The following is a 20,192-nucleotide window of genomic DNA, read 5'->3' as shown; positions in this document are numbered from 1 at the left end:
GAAATAACATGAAGAATGAACTTCTCTTCAGAATATTTTAATTTCTAATAAAAAATTGATCTTTCTCTTTTTGTAATTTCACTGTGATTTTCAAAATGAGAAATTTATAATTTCACAAGACAAATTTCTTTTAATTCATTTATTTTCCGCAGGAAAATGAGGATACTCTTGCAATCAAGTTGATTGCAAACATTTTGTTGATTACGAACATTCTAAAAATGGAAGAAGCAAATTACCGTCGAGTTGATTTGCACTAAATCGAACTGAAGATTGAGTAGGATTCTAAACACGCACATAAATTATCGCGTTAATTACTTACATAAACAGATAATAATTTATATTTTAATACTGCAGATTTTTATTACCAAAATCAAAAATATGTTTTTTCAAATAAAATCCTTTCTAAACGCGACTTTTTTTTCACCACGTGATATATCGAAAAAATTTAAATCAATACATGGAAGACAATCTTGATGTATCTAATTTGTGCCATTACAGGCCAAATTGACTGCACTATGAAGTTTAGCAGCGACAATTTAAATCGATAAAACTTAGTTATTTGAGATGCAAGTGTTATATCTCGAAATAATCCGATCGATACGCGCAGACAGTTATTCTAGAATATCTCTCTCGGTACGAGTAATTTAATACTAAATATCGCATTTGGCATACGAAGGAATCAAATCATTGCTCTAATTTCAGTGAACTCGCTGACGAATCATAGAGATGTGCAGGAAAGATATCTTTGGCCAGATGTCTTTGGTCAAATTTAAACTGTATAAAAAAATTATTGTCAGAGATAAAATAGCGCGCTGTCCACTCGCGAATATTTTGCTCGACATTCGAAATTAAGGATTAAACGAAGAAAAAATAATAGCGTTAATCGAATCAAAACTAAGAATAAAAATTACGTTTCAACTATGTATATAATATTGTTGTGTATATAAAATTATATTTATAATATAAATGATAAAAGAATTGTCAAAATATATGTATATATATATGAGGCGTTTAAAATAATTCGGTTAATATGACATTTGCTCACTTTAAGAAGAGCCTTTGAAACGAACAGTCTTGCAATTACGCGTTGACGCAATCCCGAGAAGCGCACTACACTCTGGGGTTCGCTTTCTCTCATCTTTCGATCTACCGGAACGCTGGATTTATCAAACGGGAATGCAACAAAGGACCTTGATCCTTTCTCGCGGTTGATCTTCTCTCCGTTTTTCCTTCTTTCTTTCTTTTTTTTTTTTTTCTTTTGCATGTCATTTAAAGTGCACGATACTGCGCGATGCACGTCTTCCTGCGGACTGTATGTGCGCGCGTTACATAATATTGTATTAACAATGAAATTCCCAGTTTCGACAGTCTGGTAAACTGCGGCGAATCGCCGGAACATATACAGATACGCGACATGCTCAGTTCTGCAATCATCCACGATTCGTAACATTAAAAAAACACAAAAAAAAACGCTACAAAAAATCGCATTCTTCGGCCAACCGTATGTTTACATCTTGCCGTGTTCGTTTAAAGGAAAAATAAAATAAAATAAAATAAAATAAAAAAAGAGCATATATCTCCGGATAATATCAAAATCAATTTTGGATAATCGATATGTCAAACTTAAGATATTTTTTTCATAAGGCAAATGAAAAAATAATATGTGATAATATGTAAAACATTTCAGTCTTTTAACGCAATGTATATTTCAAAATTTTTGATTTTTTTCCTTAAATTTAGAATCAAGTTTTTCACAAAATAAATTCTCGTTTTTTTTATATATATTTAGGTATCTTATTTTATATGTGATATCTATTAATCTATTGAGAATTAATCTTGGACCATCTTTTTACGATATCTGAGTAACATCCCTTGAAATTATATAATTTTTTGCAATTTTTGTTATAAAAAAGAGCCACGCATGTTGTTTAATTTCATCAATCTAAAATAAATACCTCTTAAATTTCTTACATAAAAGGAAGATCTTTCACAAATTTTACTTTTAATAATCTCCTATTTCCTCTGTTAAAGATGCGGTGGATCATCAGGAACATCGCGGAATACGGATCTGATCGTCGTTTCATTGCAAGCGGGACACAGGCTACACACGTAACGGACACGCCGAACGTATACCGGATGGGGATTGCCCCATGTTCCAAGTATTACAAGAGCGATCTTCTGCGTGTCGAGACTATTGATGCGGCAAAGAGGCCATGCACGGGACGTCCCACGTTAACCCCGCGTTTCCCATCCGCTCAAGGTGTGGCGCTAAAGAATCCGAAGAACGACCTTAGACGCGACCTCGCCTAGGATCGACAAAAGTCACACGCACCCACAGTTTAGGTATAACCGGAATAGTATACTTGGGAGGAATCTGTAAAGAATCTACATTCCAGTTGTCATACCGATCCTACTAATCGATCGATACAATCTACGGCGTAATATGTGTAGCGTTGTAATATATATTAACTATTTTTTAAAAATATCTTTTCATATGTGAATCCATATTTTGCTATTTAAATTGTATCTTTTGTAAATTCTTTTATGTAAATTGTAAATAACCATATGCATAGAGAGTCTGTTACCTCATAAATAATAGTAATAATGATATAAAATGTAACGTAATTAATAATTTATCGACCTGTTAATAGTCAACTTTTGTTTTATTTAAATTTTATTTCGTATAAAACAAATTTAATAATAATATTTTTTTCGGAGCAATATATATCCACTTTTTTTTATACATATATCAAAGCTCCAGAAAAGTAGTTGTGTGTTGTCTAGAGATCAATTATGGAGCTTTAAGGATAAAAACGATTACAATTCAAAAAATTCTTTATAAACGTTTTTAATGAATTAAACCGACTTTAAGTATGTGATTATAGTATAACATGACTGATTAGTGAGCACGAATACTCGCGCTTCACTATGGGACCCGTTTTGTTCGCGTAGGCGATCGACTTGTACAGAGTGTGGGTAGACGAGTTTACATCGCTCTGCACAACAGAGCCGGTGTGTCCTATAAGTATATCGTCGAACGTAACAGGAAGTAACGTGGTGTGAATATTAACGAGCATGTGCGGGCGCGCACAACGAAAGCGTTTACGGCTCGTTTTCTGCGCTGCACACGCGCGTGGCTTGACGTTTTGCAACACGTGCAATACGCGCGCGCGTTGCACTCTTGATGTTTTTGCACCGTGTTAGCCTTTCATGAAACGGACGCAAACAATATACGTAAAGCCTCGCCTTATTCCTGCAGTTATAATTTAGAAGCTTTAAAGATGAGGATAATGTCATGAGAAAAATTTTGTACATTAAAAGAAAAAAATTATTCTCTGAAATATTTTACGAAACAGGTTTTTTTTCTATCTTTTTATCTATTTTTTTTATAATCTTTTTCAAAGAAAGTGATATCATAGAATATCGATAAACATATGAAAAATATAGTCTGTATACAGTAAAAAAAATATCAACAAGTAATATTTAAAGTCCATATGTTCTTGCTCCTATTAGACTATGTTACTACAAGAATACAATATACCAGAAAATTACTGCTGTTACAATATATATATATATATATATATATATATATATATATATATATTGTAAGATGTTTGTATTTTTTTTTTAAATTTGGACGGCAGGCATTATTTGAACATAGGTTTAAGATGCTGTGATTGAGTTTACAATCTGAAGTACAAATACATATAAAAGAAATAATTATAATTTTATATAAAATCTTAATAAATCAGTACAATATTACAACTTTTCAACAAACATTATACCTGAATTTATCTAAAATAAATTCAATCACGTTCCTATTTATGTGTATATGAGATAAGGTATATGTTAAGAAAAAGTATATAAATATTTTTGCATCACACTCACATTATTTATGCAACCATTACAAAGTGCTGTGGATTTGTATATTTACTTAAGTGACTTGATTTATTGCTCAGCTCCGCTTGAATTTATTTTGAAAAGGTGGTAAGTCCAAAATTCTAGCTGTGCCAAGAAGTACTAGCACTGGAAGTAGAATTATTTACATATGTAAATATTTTAAGAGAAATTTATCAATATTTAACAATTTATCAATATTTATCAATAATTAACAATTTATCAATATTTATTCAATTTATCATAATTTATCAATTTTTTATCGATTAAAATTTTTTTTCGATACGTCGCCTCAGCAAATTCGAATAAAAAAATCATAATATCAAAACTATGTAATGCAATATTATACTTGCTCGTATAAAAACATACCAGAGGCAATCGAATACATCGCTGCTTTCCCCACTTGATGCTGATGTTGTTTGGAATGATGACAGACGTATAAGCCAGCGGCGACAAGACCACCACCGCTCAATAGTCTGCATTCGAGACAATCGCGATTTCTGTTACTAACGATACTATTTACCGTGTGTACATTCGACATGTTTTGGATGATATTAAATAAGTAGATTTACACGATATATCCCATGAATGTTCGCAGACGCGTAATATTTTCTTAAATTCAAAGAAAATGCTTCTAACTTCAGGTTATTTAGTACGTGAATCTCTGTAGTTATGAGCTAACACTGTCACAAGAATACGTGATACCCTAAAGAGGTTAGGAGAGAGATTGTTGGCAAACCGAAATGTCTCATCTCGATTGTATACACATGTCAACTGAATTTTATTGATTCAATCATCGATACAATTATGCAACTAGTAGTAAAAAATTGCATTTAAATTTACATTTGATAAAGTCACTAGATCTATAAAATTAGATCCTTCCTCTGCTTCTGATTCGCTGTGATCTGCGATTTTTACTCCAATAGTGGAAAATATTTTATTCACCATAAGATACTCTTCTCTTTTATTTCAAATCAGCGGATTTGCACTCTGACGTTTCGGACAAATTTCATTGCAAATCATCGGCTGATAATGAACGAGTCTAGGAACTTTTAGGGAACAAATCCTGAGATTAGATCGTAAATTAAACACTCAAATCGACAAATTCAATTCCATCTTTATATCGCATTTGGTTTATGCCTCAATTCAACAAACCAGAAGTCACGTGCGTGAAAAATATCGAGCCTCTAAGCTTCCGGTTCGCATGCATTCTTCTCATCTTGCACACCGCTCAACCGATTCACGTTAGCCGATAAGTTATAGAGACTTGATATAGTATAAAAGAAAGGATTTACAACATTTATACACGGAAATAATGGCGGCGACATTGAGGAGTCTTATGAGACTCAATGTAAAACTGGCCAGCAATACTGTACTGAAACACAACTTCCTAAATTGTACGTAACGTTTATTTAACCTCGCATCGCATTATTCGATCTTTGAATTAATATTTTTCATTTTTTTTTATTGTTTATAATTTTTGTCATTAACATTTGGATGTCGCTTATTATAATATACGTCTTTAAAATACGTCAATGTGTCCAATAATAACTTTTAATTAATACTCCTATTTTGTGAGTTACATCATAATATACTTTTGCTAGCAATAATTAATAAAGGAGATTAAATAAATTACACATACTTTAAAAGTCATGTATATAATTTTATATAAATATATTAAATGCATTATATATGTATAAAAAAAAGTTTAGCAAAAAAAATTAGTAAATTTTAAATATTCCCTAAAAGATGTTAAAATATATTGTACATCCGAAAGAAGTTTGATACAATAATGAACATATTAAAAAAAATTTTTTTTTTACTTTTATTAACTATGATTTTTGTATGTTTATCAATATTTTATGACATATAACATTTCTTTGGAAGAAAAAGATTATATGTTATGTTTTTTTTTACTTTGCAGCGTGTAGATTCATATATTCTGATAAAAGTCTGGGTTTACAAGGCTACGAAAATGCACGTTTAAACTTTCGCAATCAATTTTTAAATGTGGAGAATACATTCCGTACTAAAATGCAGGAGGTATGCGACTCAGAGTTAGGTCAAATTTTCACGGAAGACCTGAAGTCCATGCTGCACTTAGCACAGAAAAAGCCCGAAGATATTGAACTGCTTGTCAAGATGTTAACAAAGTTTAATAGTCAAAACAAAGAACTGAGATTTGGTACTTTTGTCTTTGGTCCTGTGGTAATGCGTACCTTTTACTATCTTGATGAACCAGATCTTGCGCTTACTGCTTTCAAAGATCTTCAGTTTGGAAATTTCTTTGATCAATTGATTAGTTACCAGATTCTTTTATGTCTGCTGTATAAGCATGGAAAATACGCAGAAATGAGAGATGTGTATGATATAATTAAAACTAAAAATCTAGATTTTGGTGGATATCCAAGGAATTCTTTGATATTAGTTATGGCTGCTTGTTACAAAGAGGTAATATTTCTTATAAAAGAAATTAAACTTTATTAAAGCTTATTTTACATAATTATATTTGATACTTTCAGAATACACCAGAAACATTGGAATATGCTTTAAATCTCTGGAAGGAGATAAAAGACAAAGGATTTACATTTATGCGTAGAGCCAGCACATTTTTGATAGCTCTAGCCATTAATCAAAATTCATCTCACATAGCTATAGAAATTCTAACTTCGATAAGAGAAGCCCGATATATTGATATAAGATGTTTGAAAGTTTTGGCATTTGCAGACTTGAAGAGATTCACTGAGATAGTGCCTATCTTCAGAAAATCATTAGAGTTTGATAATCCAAATGTTATGAAAGAAAAATATTTCAAAGATGTAGTATGTATCTGCTTATAACTTGCTTAACACTTTACCGACCGGTCGTCGATTATTCGACGTTTGCTGGAACCGCTACCGGTCGGTAAAGTGTTAAATAATATAACAGATGTGTACTATATTTTCTAATTATATCTATACTTTTAGATTGAAAAGTTGGAGGAGTCTATGGCAAAGGAGAATATTCCTACAGACTTTGAACTTTACAAGTTGATCACTCTGTTGAGGAGCAATGATCATATTTTATCTGATGTAAGTTTTATTAAACTAATAACTCATTTATTATTAATTATTATTAATCTATTGCATATAATTCTATATTGTCCTAAAGTATATTTTTTTTTTTTACATATTTACAAAGGATATGTACAGGTTTAATCAAGCCGAGACAGAACTAAACATTGTTCAATATTTGCAAGATTATGATGAAAGGGTTGAAACTAACTGTATAATTTTTTTTACAGACTTTGGAAGATCATCTCGTCTCTGAAATAACAGTCGATCCAATGAAACGTGCTCAACGGCGGATGAACGCTTCTCAATCTAATATTACACGACAGCGGTCGTTCTCGCGTAATAGATTGCAAGATCTTTTGTAAATGTGCTCCAAAATTGTAGAATGTGTTTCATGTAACCCAATAATTGTTAGTTTGGATAAACTTAAGATTAAACCAATGAATAAATAAATAATCTATATCGATTGACGATGAACTAAATCGCAATTGTTTTTATTTAAATACAATTTTCTTAATCAGAAAATATCATTTTTATTTAATAAATATACTTAGTTACAACATTTGCAATTTTATCCATTATTGGTCAATATGGATCAATATAGAAATCAATTTTATCATTAATATATCTTCCTCATCTATAAAAGTTGATAAATTTTTAATAATATTCATAAAAGAGAGACTTTAAATTATATATGCACATGATTACATAACTTAGATTTATTATACATACAAAATATATTTTTACAATAAATCATAAGAAAAGAATGCACACGAATTGCAAGTTTTATTAACTTAAGAGTTATTAAGTTCTTGTATATTATGAAGCAGCCATTGTGACATATATTCGGAAGTTTGGAATTGTGATCTTATTATGGATATTAATGACGATATCCATTGATTATTAATTTTAAAATCCTTATTTGCACATCTATAAACAGAAAAGTAATATATGTGTTCAGCAATAATTCAATCAGAAACAAATAAGATAAATAAAACGTTAGTTTTCATAACACTGACCTAGGTAAAAGAGCAGCAATAAAATTAGCCCAACTCTCAACATTGGTGGGATATGTAAATATATTTTTTTGAGCCTGCCTAAGGCCTTCTGTTGTACCGAAGTCACTGTAGGCGGATGCGCAAGCGACATATACAATATCAGTCATAGATGTATTTCTGCTTAAAATCAATGCTGTCTGAGCACATTTACGGAAGATGTCCAAATTTTTGTTCAACAATGAGACTCTAACAAGACGAACCCAATACTTAATATCATCTATATAAAATAAAAATATTTTAAAAGATAAGCTCAAATATTTCATAAATGATATTGTGCACTTACTAGGATGTCTGAAAATAGCTTTGGAGAAAATTCGAATAGCTTCCGTGAGATTTCCTTGAATAACATGATAATATGCAGACAATGTGATAACATGATGACCATATTCATGGTGATCTGTGTATGGTTTCAATTCTTTGAGTACTAAAGAGGTCAAATTGAAATCGTCGTGCAGAATTCCTAAAGCAGCGGTTGCCAAGAAACCAGCTATGGTGGGTGGCTTTATTTGTATGCATTGGAATAGCAGAGTTTTGACAGCATCCGCTCCTTGGAAAATGTAAGCAATCGCTGCCATCGCGCATAAAACATTCGCTTTGTGCGTTTCAGTGTCCGCCATCCAATGTAGAGCTGCTTCGTACATATTGTACGATTCTTCGTACTGCTTAGCTGCATAATTAAGCATACATAATTGATAAAATGTTTTGTTTTTTCTTCAAAATTATATGTTTAGTAGAATTTAAGTCTGTAAAAAACTTTTTTGCTGCTACCTTTGAATAAGGATAATGCCAGATGGCATTGAGAATTAAAACTTCCATGTTTCACTTGTCTACATAACTCGATTGCTTGTTCATGTTTTCCGATTTGAATCAAGACACGTGCCAAATTTATGGATATCATGTCTTTTTCTTCGACCTGGCTTAGTTTTAAAGCTTTGATAAATTGCTTAACCGCCGTGTTATACAATTTTAGTCGTTCCAATAACAGACCATGTGTATTCAGAGCGTAAACATCATTTGGTACATGTTCTGAAATTTAATGAAATTGCTTCGCTCCAGAATACAAAAAGGGAGTATCATGTTGCGCTAATATTGTTTTCTCTCACACCCACCTGTATACCACGTAAGAGCATCGGCCGCTGCAGGTATTGCGTGCATCTTTTCGATAACGTAAACAAATAATGGATCTCTCTTCATTGCAGAATTCAAAAGGGTGGTGAGTACCCAATGAGCGTAGCCTGAAGCCGCTTCGTTGTGATAACCCAATTGCATCGAATGCCGGAACAGATCCATCGCTTCCTTCCTCAGTAAGTTTTCCGCGATTATTCCTTGACCTATCCAACTATTTATATAACTAGGATCCGCACGTTGCGCTCGAGAAAATGCTTCGTTCGCTCTATAGATATCTCCTTTATATCAACAAGCAATATATTAGGCAATTATTACATATACTAATAATTTGACGAAATAAAATGAGAAAAGTGACAGTTATGTTTAAGCGTACCTAGATGCAGATACAATGTTCCCAGATTACTCCAAGCTGTTGCATTGTTTGATTCTCGATCAATTGCCATAATGAAACAATGCTGAGCCAGAGCATAATTCTTTATATATGGTGATATGCAAATTACGCCTAAAATGTTCCAATGTAGCCATGACTGTGGACATAGTTTGACAGCATGTTTTGCAGCGGCAAGACATTTGGCTGCCGTATCGTCCTTGTTGAGTGTAGAATTGCGATCCAATTGCATTGAGTAACAGCATGCTAAATCATGCCATAACAATGCAGAATTTTGTGCGGTCGACAATGCTCGACAAAAACATCTGACAATAAAATGAGATAATTTATCGATAAAGCTAAATTTTTTAAGCTGTAAGAATTGTTCGGAAATTGAAATATGGCAAATATTTAAAAAATATTTTAAAAATAATTCTCTTTTTTTTTTTACCTTATTGACAGCCTAAGTATTTCATTTCCTCTAATGCTCATATGCTCCTCGATACTATCGGATTTCATTAAAATAGGTTTGACTCTTAAAAAGCAATATTTTTCTGGCATACCAGCTGTTCTAAAACAGACATCGCCAAGTAATTTCCAATTGCAGGACAGATCACTACGTATCATAATAGCATCTGTCAGATTATCTGCCGCTTGTTGTAAATTTTCTCTCGCGCGACATAGAAATTGTTTTGTGATATTTTCTCTTGCCAGACCCAAACAAGCTTGAGCTAAACCTTTTAATGCAAGAATATATTGTTTATCATTTTCTAATATATTCTCGAAATCCTCTTTGGCTTCTTTATGCTGACCAATGAGCTGGAAAAAATAAATAATAAATAAATTTTGTGTATCAATTTACACATACACACTGCGCGCGCGTGCATGTAAATGTATATGTGGTAATTGATAATTTTCATAAATTTTACGTACCAGTTTAATATTCGCAAGTTGTATCTTAGGATACAAGGCTTCTGGATTCAATTGTAGAGCACGCTGATACGATTTCAATGCCGATGTGTGAGCACCGCGCACTAAATACGCATCCGCCAGAGATTCCCAGCTATGACTGTACAAAGTAAATTTGTGATAAGGTATGTCACAATGCTCTATAACAGAATAAAATAATAATAAGTTATATTTTTATACTTGTCGTTAGGATCTGCTCTGATCACATGCTGTAATGCCTTGATAGCTTGTCCCGCATCACCTTGATCTAAATACTGTAGGCCCAATTGGAGCCAGGCCCATTTCGCTCCTGCAGTTTGTTGCATAGTTACTCTTTGCAATAGCTGTATGTTGGCATCCTAAATACCATATATAAGAGTTAGGTTGATCAAAATTTTAAGAGGATTATATTTAATAATTGTTACCAATATATAAATATATAAAAAAATTTTATATAATGTTTATTACAGTGTTCTTCAAAAGCCGATAAGCTGTGCTCAGTCCAATGCCAGCTTCCTCAGAATTTGGATTGATTTGCAATGCAGTATGATAACATCTTCTCGAACGTTCAATATCATTACCGTGTTCGCGATAATAATGTCCCAAATAAATCATGCATTCCCAATTATTGCGATCCGCTTGGACGCCATTTAAGAAAGCCATCAGGCTATGATTATAGTCTCCCATATCCCAATATATCTTACCAAACATCAACCAAGCTTCAGAATTATTGAGAGCTAGCTCGAGGGTGTTAATGGCTTCCTCGTATTGCTTGTGCTTCTTTAAGTACAATGCTTTGAGTATAAAAGCTTGAGCTTGAACTTTAACTTCATCTTGAGACTCCAAACTGTTTAGTACAACAATAGCATCAGGCTTATCCAGTAAGACACTTATCCGTGCATATATCAATTGCAAATGTACAGAAGGTTCAGTCTTCAATAACTGAAAATAAATTCAAATAAAAAAATATTAAGAAAAACTTGTATAATAAAATTTACATAACATTTTGCATAACATATTTTTAAAAATACCTCTTCACATGTCTGTTGTGTCTGTGTCAACTTTTGCTTGTTATTACTTCTACTCATTGCTTCAAGTAATCTCAATTTAACTTTACAGTATAATTTGTCCTTCAAATTAGGTTTCATCAATTGTAATACTTGTTTAGAAGCATTCTCGGTTTGTTCCCAGCAATAAAGTTTATAATATATTTTGCTTAATAATAACCAGGCATAAAATAATTGCGCATTTAACAAGATTATTTGATTCAAACATTCGCGAGAATTGATTAACTTCTCTGAGCTGTTCAAATATGCTGCTTTTGCAATTAATGCAGCCTCAGAGTTTGCATTCAACTTTAAAAGAGATTCATAAATCTGAGTTATATTAATGTCAAGATCCTTTTCATTCAATATAGCCTCTTCATAATAGACACGGCAGATCCATTCTGTTATACAAAGAAATTAATTATGTCACTGGAAAATAATAAATACACTGAAAGTACTGACAAGATTTGATTGAAAAATAGTTTACCTAAAGGACAAACATCTTGTGGAAATTGAGAATGCATATCTTGAGCTGCAGTTAATAAAATAGTAAATTTATTTGAATCATATAACATTTTTAAATATTTCCTGTAATATTCTTGTCTATTCACTAGATCTGTATCATTTATTACAGATGCTAATATATCTTCATAAAACTCCTGATACTTGGTCATAGTATTATCAGAGTACTCCGTTAAAACCCATGCTAGAGTCTTATCAATCAAACTTGTCTTCTCTTTAGTAGAAATTTCTCGTAACACGCTCAATGTATCTAATACTTGGGACAGTATGTCATCATTCTTGATTCGCAATACAATTTCTGAGACTTTATTAATGAAATATGTGAATTTAGGAGAGTCACTAAAAAGATAAAAAAACTCATGTTTTTTTATTACTTTCTATATAAGATCTTTTAAAAATTAATAGCAAAATATCTCCTACCTATCCAACTGTAAAAGTTTGCAGTAAGCTAGAACCAGCTTTTCCCAATTGTCATTATCTTGAGGCATTTTTTCGTAGTATGCCACTAGACCTTGCCAAGCTAATGGATTATTTGGTTGTATCTCCACAGCTTTTTGAAGAACCAAGACTACCTGTGTTTTGAATTCCTCTATTTCTTGCATGGCACGAGCTAACAAAATTAATGCTGTGTAATTGTTTTTATCTTTCTTCAAGACTTTTTTACATTTCTTCATAGTTTCCAGATATTCATTCTGTTTAAAAGACTCACGGGCTTCCTTCAGCAAGATCTTTATGTCGTCTGACATTGTTTACTTCCTGAGAAAATATTTAAAAAAATGTACAAATTTATATATTGTAGCTTATAATAAATGTATCTATAATAAATCTATCAACAGTATATATATAAGATTTGATATTGAACATTATAATTAATAGTGAAAATTTTACCTATATGACAAGAACTGTGATATATTATAAAAGAAATTTCAGATAACTGTAATGATACATTACCCTATCTTTTAAATTAAATTTCATAAGATTTCATACAAATAATCATAAACATTATAATGTAAACAAAATAGATTTATTGAAGATATATGTAGAAAATATATAACTATAGGTTTGTTAGTTTTAACTGAACTAGAATAAGATAATAACTGAACGCACTAGAATAGAATAAGATAGATATATATTTAGAAGTTTGAAAGAAAGAAAGAAAAAACGGGGAACGTGTAAAAAGTTCAGTTAAAAAGAACAAACCTAAAGAAAGTCTTTGCACATCCCATACTTTCGCAGCTAACCAATCAGGGATTACTTATAAAATTTTATAATAATCAATATATAATTAAATTTATATTAATAAAAATATAATTATAATATATTCAAATTTTGTTTTTAATCTATATATTTAATATATATTGTTTTATAATTTTTAATGTATACGTGATAAAATTACATGTATAAACCGATAAAAACAATACAAGTTTTGAGCTTGGAGTCTGATTTCAAGATCTCAAGTAGTTTTTTTCCATTTTATCTTTTTTACTCCTTTTGTCCAAATCGTGGACAATGGCCGTGTTCGGCAGAGAAAGTGTTCAGTTATCGTCTTGTCAACACTCGATGTTGATTTGTTACTTCTAAAAGTAAGAACCAATCATGTTCGATTGCAACTGAGCGGTTTTCTTTGCTGAATGCGGCCAATGAACCTTATGCAAACCTTATCGACGAATAAATTTTCGATCGCAATCCTAGTGCCGCATGAATCCGGGCATTAGTCTTTTTTGGTCATTCGATCCACGATTGGCTCGTCGACGTGAATTAAAAAGACACGCCAATCAGAAACATCTGCATCATGTGTAAACAGGTCTTGAAGGATACGCGGCTGATATCTAGCTACAGTGCGTCAAGAATGGAAGTGTGCCAATGGCCCCTTTATCCGATCTCGCCATTTTCCTCAATTGTGTAAAATTCGCTCACGTCAAACGTCGCTCGCCCATCGTCATTCGTTAGACGCCGATCGCAAGTAATATATCGCGTCGACGAGAACGCATACGTGAAGTAAACACGAGTACCGCCGACAACGGCGTTTCCAGCAGCAATGAATCAACCGCGAAATTTTACATCGCTGCTGAATCCGAGTTATCTGCAGAACGCTCAGCAACAGCAAAGCACCACGGGTGCTACGAACACGGCGACGGCCGCAGCCGCTGCAGCGGCGGCGGCGGCGGCAGCCGCTGCTGTTTCCGCCGCGATAGCAAACGGCACGCAGGCAAACGCCAATTCGCCCAGCATTACAAACCGCAAGCGAGAGGCAGAGGGTGAGTCCTTGCGCCTTTCTCTCTTTTTCTATCTGTCTCCGTCTTTCGCAAGTAACATTTCCTCATGTGTTGCGCAACACACGTTCTCAATACTAATACTATTTAAATATATCTATTATGTCAATAATACTACACATTTAATATTATTATATCTAATACTATTGCTTTTTTATCTTTTTATTTGTTTCAATGCCAGCAAAATGTACTGATAAAGAAATTGATGTTATTTAAGTTTGTTTGAAGATATGTGAAAAATGTTTCTGTTTTTTAATCCTATATAATTTTTCTATTAGATATATGTTATATATTATATATTACAATTCTTATATAGTCTAATGGTAAGATTTCTTTAGGAGATGGTAAACAGGAGAAAGAAACAAAAGAGGGAGAACGTAAGAAGAGGAAAAAGACTAGATGGAGTGGTAGCGAACATGACAAAACATTTATACCAGGGATGCCTACGGTACTACCAACAAATCTGACTCCTGAACAGGAGAAAGCTTATCTCTGTAAGTTTTTTTTTTTCAATTGATATTCATAACTTATTTCCTTTAATACGCTAGTATATGTAGCTAGGGAATTGTTTCAAATATTTTGCTTCTATACATAAATTTCTGAAGCTTAATTTATAGAGTATAGATGACTATGAATGATATAAGTGTAAGTATAATGTATATATATTGATACAAATTCAAAATTCTCGAAGGTAAGCATCAGGAACTTTAGAACCATCTTGAATCATCAAATTTATTAAATTGGCAAGAGGGATTGCCAATTTTGCTGAATAATTATGATCTGATCACTAAATTTATATTTCTAATGCCATAAAATTTTACGAAAATATATATATTTAAGCATTATTTTATTATTTAAAAAAAATATATAATAATTTATCAGAAATGCTTAAAGTATATCTTAAGAATCTTAAGAATCCTTTTAAAATTCCTTTTTTTCAGTAAGATTTTTAATCAATAAGTCACAACAAGCATTGCAAGCTTTTGACTTTGAAAATCGATTAAGATGCAATAATTCAAACATATGCGATATTATTTATATACTTTTCTGAAACATGCTTATTTTATAGAATGTATATGGTTATAGCAAATTGGCAATATCTAACTGTTGGGGTTTCCGCCCCCTCTAACCCGTTGGTTTACAGTTCAGCTGCAGATTGAGGAAATCAGCAGGAAACTACGCACTGGAGATCTTGGAATTCCACTTAATCCCGAGGAAAGGTTTGAAAGAAACACTTACATATCAAAAATGAACGTTACATATCTACAATACCTATCTACTGACCATAGCAGTTCAGTAATACAGGAGCCTTAAAGATATCTGTGGCTCAGGTTCAATTTATGTGGGAATACTGATGTATCTGAAAGCATTGGGCTTGATTAGAGCCTCCACGCAACAGAGAAGATAAATTTTGATCGTATTGGTTTGCCCTAATTAATCTTTTTTAATAAACTCATCTTTTATTAAACACTGCTACAACAATGCAAATTAAGTTTTATGCTTTTAAATTTTATTAGAATTAAAAATCAGATATAAAATATAGTTAGCTGTCAATATGTATAATGAACTGTCAATCATAAATCAGTAGCAGTGTTTAAAAAGAACAGAGTGAGTATTCTAGTTCATATATTTCTTAAACAGATACATATTTTTACACACGTATATAGAGAATAACTCTCAGGTGACCTGTTGCAATCTATTTCTATATTTATTATTAATAAAAATTCTTAAGCATTAGCATTTCGTAAATATTTTATTGCTTAATGTTTCATTATGAATTTATAATCTCGCGCATAGGTCCCCTTTGAGTAAGATTCTGTTCCTTCATTCAGGCTGCCGTGATTTGCACGGCATATTTCTGAAACATTGTTACAATAATCTTAGTGCTGATAGGGGGATTATTAATTAATAAATGCCAATCATTGTTGTTAATCTTAATGAGCACAGATTTCAGGAAAATATCGGTTTATTGAAATTCTCATTTGTACCGTAATGCTGTAACAAAGAATTTAACGTTACTTTCAGGTACAGCTCTTAAATAATAAATACATATACTCTTTTTCTAATAAATTAATTTATTCCAATAGGTTTAACTTTACCAATTTTAGCTGGAACCATTATTTTTATGTCATTGTGTTTTTTATTAATACTAAATAAGATATATCAATTACATTATAACTAATCTAAAAGATTATTTCTTAACAATCAGCAGGGTCTGTCTTAGCAGCTGACATCATACCAATATCTGCCGTGCACAAACGCGCAGTCTTCCAGTGTGGTTGCCTACTATAGAATACTAAATAAATATATATAGCTATGCTATATTTGGCAGTAATAGTTCTTTCTATTTTTTATTTCAATATTTTGGCACTGTTGGAAAATTCTAATTTAATTCTAAATTCATACATAATATGATTACATAAGCAAACTGATACTATCATGCAAAGAATTATCTGTAAAATATATTGCATCTTGATATTAGGATCTTTTGATTACATGCCATTGATAAAAAATATTGACATAAAATTGCTGAATTTGCATTATTCTTAATAAACTTTTTTAATAATTCTTAATATTTAAAAAAAAGATAAAGTTATCAATATTTTTTTAATAGATAAAAAAATAGAATAAATTTTATAATTCATTGAGATAAATTTTCTCTGATCACATTTATAGAAAAAAAGAAATAAACCAGAGCATCAAAACAAAAAGATTACATAACAATGATTTCATCAAAGTTTTACTGTTCTATCTACTATAATTTTCTGCTCTAAAAAAATCAGCAGTTTTTGCCCCACTTATATATTCATACGGTCATAGTAGGCTCAAGTTAATTGTATGCTAGTACTTTCTTGATGAAAATTTATATCTTGATATGGTATTATTTTTTTTGTTTTTCAGATCTCCCTCTCCAGAGCCTATTTACAGTAGTGACGGTAAACGGTTGAACACAAGAGAATATCGCACAAGACGTAAATTGGAAGAAGAACGTCATAATTTGATTCAAAAGATCCTCAAAATCAATCCAGAGTTTAAACCACCACCAGATTATAAGTGAGTTTTTTATAAATTTTGCAATATATACTTTAAATATAATATATATTTTCATATAATTAGATTTTATTTATAATTGTATTTAAATACATTTCAATATTTATATCTATTTTCCTTTTTCCAGGCCACCAATAATACGAGTTCATGATAAAGTAATGATTCCTCAGGAAGAGCATCCTGATATAAATTTTGTTGGCTTACTTATTGGACCACGCGGAAATACGCTAAAATGTAAATAAATAGTATCTTGCGAAAGATTATATTGATACACTTATATAATATATATATATAGTTTATAAATCTTAATTTTCATGAAAATTTTCTAGCTATGGAAAAAGAAACAGGCGCAAAAATCATAATTCGCGGAAAAGGGTCTGTGAAGGAAGGGAAGGTTGGCAGGAAGGATGGGCAACCTTTACCAGGCGAGGATGAACCTTTGCATGCATATATTACTGCAAACAATTTAGATGCCGTGAAAAAGGCTGTGGAAAGAGTATGTTTTTTTCTCATTTATTTATAACATTTCTTATATTTGAAAAATAAATGTGAAAGAAAGTTATGGTATCGAATATTGAATATGATATACATTTAACACATTTATATGATACAATTATATGTTAAACATTGAAACATACAGTTAATTGACATATAATGCATTGAGAATTATGTATACATTAAACAGATTTATGTTGTCAGATACATGAGATTATTCGGCAAGGTGTCGAAGTGCCAGAGGGCCAAAATGATTTACGACGTAATCAATTGCGTGAGTTGGCTTTATTGAACGGAACTTTACGCGAGAATGATGGACCGCGTTGTACCAATTGTGGAGCTTCGGATCATAAATCTTGGCTGGTTTGTGTAACATTTATATATATTAAAAAACTTTCTTATATTTTTGAAACTAATTTATAATTTTTGATATTTATTTAGTGTCCAGATAAGCCAAATGTAACAAACAATATAGTATGTTCGAGTTGCGGTGGTGCGGGACACATCGCTCGAGATTGTAGATCGAAGAGACCTGGTCAGGGTGGTCCGACTGCCGCCGGAATAGGAGGAATGAGTCAGGCCGGAGATAAAGCCAAGATAGACGAGGAATACATGTCGCTAATGGCAGAATTGGGAGAAGGCCCACCACCGGACAGATCAAAGACAGGTCAAGCTAGACAGAATCCTAATCCCAATTATCCTGGACTTTTTGACAGGTAAGATAATTTTTTTCTTTTTCTGAGTTTTTTTAAGAATAAATAATATACCAGAGACAAATAAGCGAATCATACATTTTTTTTCAGACAACAGCCACCTCGCGCGTTAATGGCTGCCCCAGCACATCCACCGCCGCAGATGATGCAAGGCGGTCCGATGATGCCACCGCCAGGTATGGCGCCGCCCCCACCGTGGAGCCAAGGTGGCGAAGGGATGAATAATATGAACATGCAATGGCAGCCGCCAGTGAGTATGCCGCCACCACCAGGAGTGATGCAACCGCCCCCGCCACCGCCTGGCTCTACCACGCAGCCTAACATTCCACCGTTAATGCCGTGGATGGCCGGAAATAATCAGCCACCGCCGCCGGGCCAGATGCCACCCACGCAGATTCCGCCACCCGGGATGGGCATACCGCCGTGGCAACAGGGTCAACAGGGACCGATGCGACCGCCACCGCCAGGCACGGCACCGCCTCCCGGATTCCCAGGCGGATGGCAGCCGCAACAGATGGGTGGCTGGCCACCAGCTGCCCCCGTTCCACCTCCGCCTCAACAACAGACACCAGCACCGCCCGGAATTGACCTGAACACGCTGCCGACGTTGCTGGCGCAGCCGCCACCGCCACCTCCGCCCACCAGTTAGTCCTAATCGCGTAATGATTGAATGAATGACTTCCGATTCTATACATTAGCGAGATAATATCGATTGAGATTGATGGACGAAAGTTAAAAGAAAAAGGAATCTGGAAAAAGTATTGTCCAAATAGAGTAAAAGAAGATAAGGATAAAACAAGAAAGTAGAGAATTAAACGATGAAATTATATTGCAATTTTAATTTGACTTATCAGTTTTTCTTTTAAATGATGTTTTGATACAAGGGTATCAAAATCATGACATATGATCATTAAGAAAGAAAAGAGAATTCTGTGTGAATTATGTACTTTAGAGACAGTGGACAGACGATATGCCGATAAAACTGGAAACGTAAATCATATGCGTCAATGGAACACTTAGTTTTAACTAGATACCAATTTTAACTTGCTGCATGTAAGAAACTCTGTTAATAATATTATCAAACAATGCACGCGAATTTTCTCTTAAGAGCACAAATGTAATTGATTCTTATATATATATATATATATATATATATATATTTTTTTTTTTACTTTATTCCATTTCTAAATATCGCTTCTGAAATTGGATCTATCAATGTTGAAGAATTGTAACATAGACAAAAAAAAATTTGTTCATATATTTTATTTATATATAAGTAATATATGCGCGCATAAAAAAATTTATATATATATATATATATATATATATATATATATATATATATAAAATTCATAATTCTTAGCGCAAATTAATATTCAATGATATTTTTTTTCAATGATAATGATGAAATTGCAGAAATGAACCTATTTTTGCAACATTTTCATGTTTCGAAACAATTTATTTGCAATTTATTTGCAAATTAGACATACAAATTTCAGATCTTTTGAATTTTTATGCATAAGGCTCTTTTATTCTGGTACTTTAATCAACTTGTAATAAAACCATGCAAAAATTAGTTGAATCGCGTGCTAGACAAATTTATGGGTGATATAAAACAAAGTTGAGATACTGGCGACTTTA

The 20,192-nt window shown here is 32.4% G+C and overlaps 5 protein-coding genes across 11 annotated transcripts in view; 3 read left to right on the top strand and 2 right to left on the bottom strand.

The window, feature by feature from the left end:
• The window catches only part of LOC126856219 (uncharacterized), a 100,952-nt gene extending 98,297 nt beyond the window's left edge, over window positions 1–2,655 (top strand). For both annotated transcript variants that reach the window (XR_007688336.1, XM_050604516.1), the window contains one exon: window positions 2,032–2,655. Coding sequence is in view for 1 of the 2 variants with exons in the window: in XM_050604516.1 (XP_050460473.1) it covers window positions 2,032–2,310 (279 nt within the window). In the remaining variant the exon portion in view is untranslated. The remainder of the gene's footprint in view (window positions 1–2,031) is intronic.
• Window positions 2,656–3,868: 1,213 nt separating this feature from the next.
• Window positions 3,869–4,737, bottom strand: LOC126856220 (uncharacterized). Its single transcript, XM_050604518.1, has 2 exons — window positions 4,267–4,737; window positions 3,869–4,026 (listed from the first exon to the last, which is right to left on the bottom strand). The coding sequence occupies exons 1-2, from the start codon at window positions 4,436–4,438 to the stop codon at window positions 3,956–3,958; spliced, it is 243 nt and encodes an 80-aa protein (XP_050460475.1). The 5' UTR covers window positions 4,439–4,737; the 3' UTR covers window positions 3,869–3,955.
• A 345-nt stretch (window positions 4,738–5,082) lies between these two features.
• LOC126856198 (pentatricopeptide repeat-containing protein 2, mitochondrial-like) lies at window positions 5,083–7,432 on the top strand. The gene is made up of 5 exons (XM_050604486.1): window positions 5,083–5,294; window positions 5,822–6,348; window positions 6,420–6,719; window positions 6,864–6,968; window positions 7,181–7,432. Exons 1-5 carry the CDS (start codon window positions 5,213–5,215, stop codon window positions 7,313–7,315), a joined length of 1,149 nt encoding a protein of 382 aa, XP_050460443.1. The 5' UTR covers window positions 5,083–5,212; the 3' UTR covers window positions 7,316–7,432.
• Window positions 7,433–7,654: 222 nt separating this feature from the next.
• On the bottom strand, window positions 7,655–13,694 carry LOC126856180 (tetratricopeptide repeat protein 37). Of its 6 annotated transcripts, none has more exons than XM_050604457.1 (14): window positions 13,677–13,694; window positions 12,440–12,775; window positions 11,985–12,358; window positions 11,483–11,898; window positions 10,920–11,393; window positions 10,653–10,810; window positions 10,437–10,572; window positions 9,955–10,322; window positions 9,510–9,829; window positions 9,118–9,414; window positions 8,777–9,034; window positions 8,292–8,675; window positions 7,970–8,225; window positions 7,655–7,880 (listed from the first exon to the last, which is right to left on the bottom strand). In XM_050604457.1, exons 2-14 carry the CDS (start codon window positions 12,763–12,765, stop codon window positions 7,745–7,747), a joined length of 3,903 nt encoding a protein of 1,300 aa, XP_050460414.1. In that variant the 5' UTR covers window positions 12,766–12,775; window positions 13,677–13,694; the 3' UTR covers window positions 7,655–7,744. The 6 variants fall into 6 exon arrangements, with proteins under 6 accessions (XP_050460414.1, XP_050460412.1, XP_050460413.1 ...); XM_050604455.1 differs by lacking the exon at window positions 13,677–13,694 and adding an exon at window positions 13,416–13,544; XM_050604456.1 differs by lacking the exon at window positions 13,677–13,694 and adding an exon at window positions 13,220–13,242.
• Window positions 13,695–13,852: 158 nt separating this feature from the next.
• LOC126856186 (splicing factor 1-like) lies at window positions 13,853–19,840 on the top strand. Its single transcript, XM_050604468.1, has 9 exons — window positions 13,853–14,277; window positions 14,631–14,786; window positions 15,437–15,512; window positions 17,194–17,346; window positions 17,471–17,577; window positions 17,673–17,839; window positions 18,043–18,201; window positions 18,280–18,554; window positions 18,642–19,840. The coding sequence occupies exons 1-9, from the start codon at window positions 14,058–14,060 to the stop codon at window positions 19,198–19,200; spliced, it is 1,872 nt and encodes a 623-aa protein (XP_050460425.1). The 5' UTR covers window positions 13,853–14,057; the 3' UTR covers window positions 19,201–19,840.
• The last annotated feature ends 352 nt before the right edge of the window (window positions 19,841–20,192 follow it).

Source organism: Cataglyphis hispanica, chromosome 18 (assembly GCF_021464435.1).
Source record: "Cataglyphis hispanica isolate Lineage 1 chromosome 18, ULB_Chis1_1.0, whole genome shotgun sequence".
Classification (NCBI taxonomy): domain Eukaryota; kingdom Metazoa; phylum Arthropoda; class Insecta; order Hymenoptera; family Formicidae; genus Cataglyphis; species Cataglyphis hispanica.
The sequence above is the reverse complement of the archived record's forward strand: the minus strand, read 5'-3'. Positions and strand labels throughout refer to the sequence as shown.

Coding starts and splice junctions, on each gene's coding strand:
- LOC126856220 (XM_050604518.1), bottom strand. CDS start 4,438: ATGTCGAATGTACACACGGTAAATAGTATCGTTAGTAACAGAAATCGC. Junction 4,027..4,266: donor GATGTATTCGATTGCCTCTG/GTATGTTTTTAT, acceptor TTCTACTTCCAG/TGCTAGTACTTCTTGGCACA.
- LOC126856180 (XM_050604457.1), bottom strand. CDS start 12,765: ATGTCAGACGACATAAAGATCTTGCTGAAGGAAGCCCGTGAGTCTTTT. Junction 8,226..8,291: donor AGCTATTTTCAGACATCCTA/GTAAGTGCACAA, acceptor TATTTTATATAG/ATGATATTAAGTATTGGGTT. Junction 7,881..7,969: donor ATTGCTGCTCTTTTACCTAG/GTCAGTGTTATG, acceptor TTCTGTTTATAG/ATGTGCAAATAAGGATTTTA.
- LOC126856186 (XM_050604468.1), top strand. CDS start 14,058: ATGAATCAACCGCGAAATTTTACATCGCTGCTGAATCCGAGTTATCTG. Junction 17,347..17,470: donor AAACCACCACCAGATTATAA/GTGAGTTTTTTA, acceptor TCCTTTTTCCAG/GCCACCAATAATACGAGTTC. Junction 18,555..18,641: donor TATCCTGGACTTTTTGACAG/GTAAGATAATTT, acceptor ATTTTTTTTCAG/ACAACAGCCACCTCGCGCGT.
- LOC126856198 (XM_050604486.1), top strand. CDS start 5,213: ATGGCGGCGACATTGAGGAGTCTTATGAGACTCAATGTAAAACTGGCC. Junction 5,295..5,821: donor GAAACACAACTTCCTAAATT/GTACGTAACGTT, acceptor TTTACTTTGCAG/CGTGTAGATTCATATATTCT. Junction 6,349..6,419: donor TGGCTGCTTGTTACAAAGAG/GTAATATTTCTT, acceptor TGATACTTTCAG/AATACACCAGAAACATTGGA.